The sequence below is a fragment of the Gekko japonicus genome, unplaced genomic scaffold (genome assembly GCF_001447785.1).
Source record: "Gekko japonicus isolate JY-2015 unplaced genomic scaffold, Gekko_japonicus_V1.1 scaffold1437, whole genome shotgun sequence".
Classification (NCBI taxonomy): domain Eukaryota; kingdom Metazoa; phylum Chordata; class Lepidosauria; order Squamata; family Gekkonidae; genus Gekko; species Gekko japonicus.
Window position 1 is genome coordinate 454,153 of NW_015170324.1, and position 7,365 is coordinate 461,517.

General features: G+C 41.7%; 1 protein-coding gene across 2 annotated transcripts in view; it reads left to right on the top strand.

The window, feature by feature from the left end:
* Positions 1-7,107, top strand: part of TSPAN7 (tetraspanin 7) — a 143,725-nt gene extending 136,618 nt beyond the window's left edge. Inside the window, exons 7-8 of one of the 2 annotated variants that reach the window (XM_015418102.1) lie at positions 2,495-2,567; positions 6,572-7,107. In XM_015418102.1, coding sequence (XP_015273588.1) covers positions 2,495-2,563 — 69 coding nt within the window. In that variant the 3' untranslated portion in view covers positions 2,564-2,567; positions 6,572-7,107. Of the gene's footprint in view, positions 1-2,494; positions 2,568-6,088; positions 6,527-6,571 lie in introns of those variants that run through there. The other variant, XM_015418103.1, reaches the window with a different exon arrangement.
* The last annotated feature ends 258 nt before the right edge of the window (positions 7,108-7,365 follow it).

Here is a 7,365-nt window from a genome sequence, read left to right on the forward strand (position 1 = left end):
TGCCGGTCAAGACAACAGTGCTTCTGTCATACCATTTCCACCTCTTCTACCAATTTATTGCCTGTCTTCAGTTTAGTGAGATGCAGAAAAGACCAGGGAATATGAGGCAGTGTGTCTTTGAACAGAAACTAACATTCATCCAGAACAGAAGGCAGCACTCAAGAGTGAGGGCCCACAGCAAATGTTATTGATAGGTTGCTTTTTTCAAACCTTGAATGATACTAAAGGAAGCCCTTCATGAATGTAGCTCAGGAGTTACTACACAATCAATGTAACTACCTCTTGGGAAATGAGAGAGATAAGAAAATACTACATAAGCCTTTTTGAGCTGCAGAATATGATTGGGTCCTCTATGTGATTTAGTAATCTGCTGGATTGCTGTATTCACAATGCAATCCTATACAGTTACACCATTCTGATTCCGTTGAAGTCGACGGATTTAGGAGGGTGTAATTCTGTTTTGGATTACTGTCATTCCAAAGGACAGGTGACTTAATTCTGATGTAATAGCCAGATAACAGAGTTTCACTAGTCTTACTGTTTGTACCAGAGAAAAGAGAACAACTGAATGTCAGTAGCTAAATTTAATTAGCCCAGGCATCCTTGAGAGCCGCATTTGCAAAGTATGGTTTGTATGAGCTAATATTGGGCTAGTCACATACCCTTAGCCTAACCTACCTCACAGGGTTGTTGTAAGCCAGTTTGGTGTAGTGGTTAAGTGCACGGACTCTAATCTGGGAGAACCAGGTTTGTTTCCCCACTCCTCCACTTGCAGCTGTCGGATGACCTTGGGCAAGCCATAGTTCTGTCAGAGCTGTTCTCTCAAGGACAGTTCTCTCAGAGCTCTCTCAGCCCCACCTACCTCACAGGGTGTCTGTTATGGGGTGGGGAAGGGAAAGGAGTTTGTAAGCTGCTCTGAGACTCCAAGTGGAGGGTGGGGTATAAATCTGATCTCTTCTTCTTCTTCTTCTTCTAAGGATAAAATGGAGAAAAGGACAGCAATGTAAGCTGCTTGGGAACACACACCCCCTTGGAGAGAAAGGCAGGGTATAAATGAAATAAATAATTTTGTTAGAGTGATCACATAAAACAGCCTCGATTATACAAGAATAATTCAGAGCATAGACTGAGAAAATGATGAGAAGGGTGTTCAATGGAGATTTGGAAGAAGGACCACCAGAGGTCAGCAAGTCCACATTTGAAGTAGACTAAGGAATCCACAGAAGGAATTGCCTGAGAGTTTTTGGATGTGCCCCACTAGAGGAATGCATCCCATTTTGGGAACTACAAGAGGCACTGTGTTATGGCAGTCAGGAGTCTTCCAAAACCTCAGTGCCAGATTGGACAGATGGCATGTTGAATGACACACAATACTAAGCTGCTTAGGAAGATTAATATAATTGTCAACTTAGATGTGCAGGGCAAAGTTTAGTACAGATTGCAGAGGGTTTGTTGATAGCATGTTTGGTCTACTTCTTGAATACTTCTTTATTTTGCTGTGCAGCAATGTGCCAAGTAAGTTTTACAATGCCATGATACAAAATGCCCCAAGGATCAAATGGATGAAATGAAACAGGATCAGACAACTCTGTGAGCACTTTCAGAAGCTCAAACAAGTGTTGCCATTCTCTTCCACAGTAAGCTGGTGTGACTTGTAAAATCTGACAAAGGATGTTGCATAAGAAATTTGTGCTGTCTGTGGTCACACCTGCAGCCTATGCAGCTTCCCTACTCAAGATCCTTTTTTAAAACTTTACAAGCAAATGCTGCCAGCTGAATGCAGAAGTGTTTGCGCAGGTAGCTGGTGGCACCTGTCTGTAACATCTGAAGCTCTTCTCTATCTGATCTTTTGCTGTTGCTGCACCAACGTGGCAATAAGTGGTGTTGTAGAGGTGTTGTAGAGGTGAATGTGCAGGTTTCAGCACAGGGATCATTCCAGTGACCTCGATGGTCCAGGGAGTGTGGCTTGGTTATGCACTACTGTGCTGCAGGAATACAGTAACCTGCCGTGTTTTTTATGGATCAGTTGCACATTGACTTATAACCAGCATATGATCAGCCTAAGATTTGTACCAATGTGGCATATCCTAAAATGCCTATGAGACACAAACCCAAAGAATAACTGTAGGTTCTGCTGATGCAGGCATTTCTCATCCTGTAAATGGTTATGACGAGCCATTTGGACTAAAAGTGCATCTTAGATGATAGGAATAAAATGGACATTTTAAAATGAAGGCTTATCTGCAGGCAAATCTTCCAAAAATGGAGATGCCTTTAAAAAATACTTCGCAGAAACTATTAGAGCTGCTGTTCTGCAGTTGCATTAATTCTGTGGTTCTATAATGGCCTTACATCTGCAATACATAATGTTTGCGTTCTTACATATTCCAAGGGTTTTTCGATGATAAAATCTAAAATCTTTCTGTGGCGTCAGTGGATTGCACAATGACATTCAAGTTTTTGTATGATATTTTTCTCTCCCTCTCTCCCACAGTTGATTGGAATGCTGCTGGCATGCTGTCTGTCCCGATTTATTACTGCCAATCAGTATGAGATGGTGTAACAAGGTGGGTCTGTATACTGCTGTGTGTGCAGGAGGTTGTTCTCCCCAAGCTGACTCTGGTGCCTGGCCTCCTTACTTCCAGCAGCCGTTACGGGCTTAATAGACGTCTGCATATACTTAGTGGATGGCCCTTGCAGCCGGAATGAAAATGCTTAGTAGAGATTAAAATGCAGAAGTTAGATTGGTCCCTCTGTGAAAAAGGTGTTCACTGTTGATTGGCGTTATTGGAGCATGTGAATTTATGAATCTGCCTTAATGTAAGTCTAGCCCAGTATTGTCTGTCTGTCAGCAGCTCTCCAAGATCTCAGAGATATTTCTCAGCCCTGATACTGAAATTGTCTGCAGGCAGAGCATTGTCTGCAGGCAGAGCATTGTCTGCGGGCTCCTCACTGGTGTAGTTGGCTGCTGTGCCCTTCCTTGCTGGCCCCAAAGGGTCCAGATTGGCAAGGAGAAGCTGGACCCCCCCCCCCAGCCTCCCTCAGCCTGGGCTGTAGCTGCAGTGTTCTCCTTACCTGCCTAGCCAGTCCAGCAAGGATACTGTGGACAAACCAGGCATTGAAGCCACCCTTTGCCTGGTGGTGGCAGCTCGTGCTTGGCTGGCCTCATCCCCTGTGGGGCCAGGCACTGCAGCCTCCCTTTGTCCAGTGGTGACTCATGCTCAGCCAGCTGGCTTTCTCACCCATGGGGGGGGGCACTCAGGACAGGAGAGGCAGCCACTGAGGCCAGCAGCCAACCAGCTCTTCCCCCAGCAGCCACAATGGCCTGTCTGCCCCTGCAAGTCTTTTTCTGTCCTATAAACAGAACACTAAATACGAAGAGCACTAGAAATTAAGCTGTTATCTAAGCAGCACAGAGAAAAGTCCTATAAAGTACAAAAATTAAAACAATAAATAGAGAGCCTAAAGCAGACCTTTTGTGATATTTTCTTTGGTCTTCCATGGGCTGTATGAACTACAGTTGTTAAGCCTGGCGTGGCAACCAGCGGGAGGGCAGCCATTGGCAATAGCAGGATGTAACTTCCCAGAAACCTTTCTGAAATACCACCTCTCTGGAATCTCTGGCAATTCTGTCGTAAAATCATAGATTCCTAGAGAGGACTGATATCACTTCTAGGATTTCCGTGGAAACAAGGCAGGAGTGGGGAATGCCCTACCCCCACTGGGGAACAGGCAACCATAGTATGAGCTATTCTGTAGCAGTCAGCGGCTACCTATACCTCTCCTGTTGGACACCCCAGTTCCAGTCCTCTTCATTGCAGATATAGGCTAAATGTGCTTCCAGTTTTTGTCCAGATTGCTTGAAAGGAATGGGGTAGGGGAAACTGCAAGAGGCTGAAGGCCTGGGTCTGAGTCAGTTAACCAAATCCATTCATATCTCCTCTGCTCCATCATTCCATCTTGGTGAGCTAGGGTTGCCAACTTCCGGGTGGGACCTTTTGTTCTCCCAGAATTTACAACTGATTTCCAGAGATCAGTTTCCCTGGTGAAAATGCTGGCTTTGGAAGGTGGACTCTATGGCCTAACGTTCCACCAAGGTCCTTCCTTTCCCCAAACTTTGCTGTTCTCAGGCTCCACCTTCAAATCTCCAGGAATTTCCCAACCTGGAGTTGACAACTGTATTACTGATTGCACTGGGCTATTTGCCTCAGGAATGAGAGGGGCCATGGGAAGGGGGCAGGAGCAGAAAAATGAATTCCCAGTTTCATTCAGTCTGGCATATGGTTTTAATCATTCATTACAAATCATCTTCCTGTAGTCGGTTATGTAAAGGAATGTATGCCTCACAGCATATACAGAATGTATTTAACTCACAAATGAATAACTGCTGTGAAGTTCTTGTCCTCACACCCCCAACACTGAGGACTAAAGTTGTGTTATGATCTGACAGGTGTAAACTCTGGAACTTCTTGCTACAGGTAAAAAAAAAAATCTTCACTGCGCATGCAGTCTTCATCCCCACCACCTCTCACTACAGAAAAGTAAGGTTTTAGGGAAGGTCGAATATATTCAAGCCAAGAATAATCCCTTCTCTGAATGCTGAGATGTAAAGACTTTGCATATTGTAGAGTTCTTTCCTCTTACCACACAGTAACTACATATCTCTACCTACCTGGCATTAGGAGATTATCCCTAGGTGTTTGTGGGTGATGGGGCATTGCAAGGAAGTTGTAATTTAGAAATCACCTCTTTTAGTAGTTAAGCAGTGATTGCCATCTCCCCTACACACACTATTCCCATCATAATTCTGAATCCTACTCCACAATCTTACGCTTTGCAATATCTCTTGAGAGAAGAATATAATTCTATCTACACAATGTATTTCATGTTGTTTTTATTTTTTTAAGTTTGGTAGATAGACCATCTCTTCAAAGCTGCATGACTTTTACTATGCACAATGAAGGACTATATATAAAGTAAATAATAAGTAAATTTAAAAATAGCAGTGTGTGGAAGTGCTGTTATTTATACTGCTATTCAATGTGACATCAGCAAGTCCTACCCCATCACATCACCAATGAGTCTCAGGGTTGAGGTTGATGTGGGCCAGGGAACCAACCCTGGTCTTCTTTGTGAAGAGGGGCTTCCTATCACTTTCATTATCATTAGCAATTATAGGCACATAACGGGGATGTGTCTGCAGAGCTGTAATGCCAAAATGAATGCAAAATTAAACTGGAGTCTATGGAACATTGAATATTAACAAATGTTTCTAGAATAAGTTTTGATGGACTAGAGCCCACTTCCTTAGATGCATGTAGTGGGTCCGCCCTATGCAGGCAGGCGTATGTGAAATTACTTTTTCTTTTTAAGTCGTAAATGATACAGTACAAGGGCCATGCTGGAAGTAAACAATGAGATGTACCTATATAAATAAAAGTATTATCAGGAAGAGACCATTCACAATAGCATATTCTCAGAGGGCAGCCATATTGATTTTTATAGAAGAGGTAGTAGCACTTTAAAGACCAACAAGATTTTCAGGGTATAAGCTTTCAAGAGTCAAATCTCCGTTTGTCAGATACTTTGACTCTTTTGAGACTTTTGCCTCTTGAAAGTTTAGACCCTGGAAGTGTTGTTGGTCTTTAAAGTATTACTGTACTAGAATCTAGCTAATTCACAATAGCAGCAATTGGTGGTAGTGCAGTTTTTCATAACTGCATAGGTATATATGACTACTACTGAAGACCAGCTATGTGCATCTGACAAGCTGGGCTCTGGACCATGAAAGCATATGTTATAACAAGTGTCACTTAGGCTAGAACAAGTATGTATTTAAAGGTGCCTCAAAATTATTTTGCTGCAACAGACCAATATGGCTACCCTTTTGAGATGAATGGAGAAGCTCCCATTCTTGTGTCCAACATGCCAAAAACCCCACGAGCTAGATATTGATATCTTGGTTGTTCCTGTTTCAAAAGTAAAGAATCACTAATTGAACAAGAGTATTCTTCATATTGGTAGTAACCAAACCAATCAATCCCTCCTTCCTCTTCCTCCTTCCTATGTTTCTCTTATTTTTTTCCAGGGGGTGTGAAATGCAGCACCTGTTTTCAATCAGGAATTGGGATAAATAATTCATGGAAGACTTCTAAAGAATGTTAGAGCACATACACACACAACACACACACACTACCACTAACCACCACCTTCTAAACTCTGTACCATGCGTAGTGTACCATTCCGTGAAGTACTGTCGTGCCCAGAAGTAGCCTGAACCATTCAGCATCCAGTACTGTACACTCCACCTTGAAGGCTCTTGCATATGATGGCACTATGTGTATGTTCTTGGTCAGATTGTAGTTGCATTGTAAAGTTAACAGAGGTAATTCATTAACAGCGATGATTGGACTGTGCATGTAGTGACTGGAGGGCATCATTAGCCTTTCGCCATGATTAATAAATGTCTCACACATCCATATTAAAACCTGTATACAGATATATATATATATATATATAATTTTGGTTATCAGACTTTTAATTTGTTCTTGTTGTTTTATTGCTTTACCAGGTTTTTTTCCAATCTTACCTAGCTTCCCCCTCCCCAAAACCACTATCCCCAAACAAGAAGAAATGTAACATAATGTGAAGATACTTGAAAACAAAAAATTAATGTCAAAAATATCCTACAGGAGAATTTGTTCTTTTAATGTTCTTTTGCATCTTTGATTCTTAATCAATGTTGTATGCCTTGTGTGTTTGCCAGTAGGCCTTTGTTTAGTGCATTTTTGCCTCTGAATTGGAACCTGTGTCATATTATTACTAAGCTACGTTATTTGCTTACTGTGAAGGCGGTGATTTTGCTTCCCTTTTATAAAATAACTATGGACTAATTAAATTGTACTGTAATGCAATCTTCCCATTTTTTTCTTTCATTCTCCTTTTGCATTGAAGTTGCCACAAAAATACATTGTCAGATCAATCAAAATTTTAAAGGGCATATGGAATATTTTTGGGGGTGGGGAACAAAAGTTTAAGACCTTTTTAAAAAAATAGGAATTTTTTAATAAGGCCTCTGTCTAGCATGCCAACAAGAATGCATTGAATATTGTGAGTATTTGTGATATACATATTAATAAATGGAAATATTATGGATTTCTACCGGCTTCTGCTTTATTTTTCAGCATTAACACAGAGTTTTTTTTAGTAGCAACTTACTAAAGTCTGCATCTTTAAGGATTTTTCCTCCTGATCTCAATAGAGAATAATCTGAATGAGTTTATATCAAGGCCTGGAGATGTTCATGTAATGCACCTATGACTGCAAATCAGAAAAGAGAAACAGCCTGGATTGAGACCTCAGTGT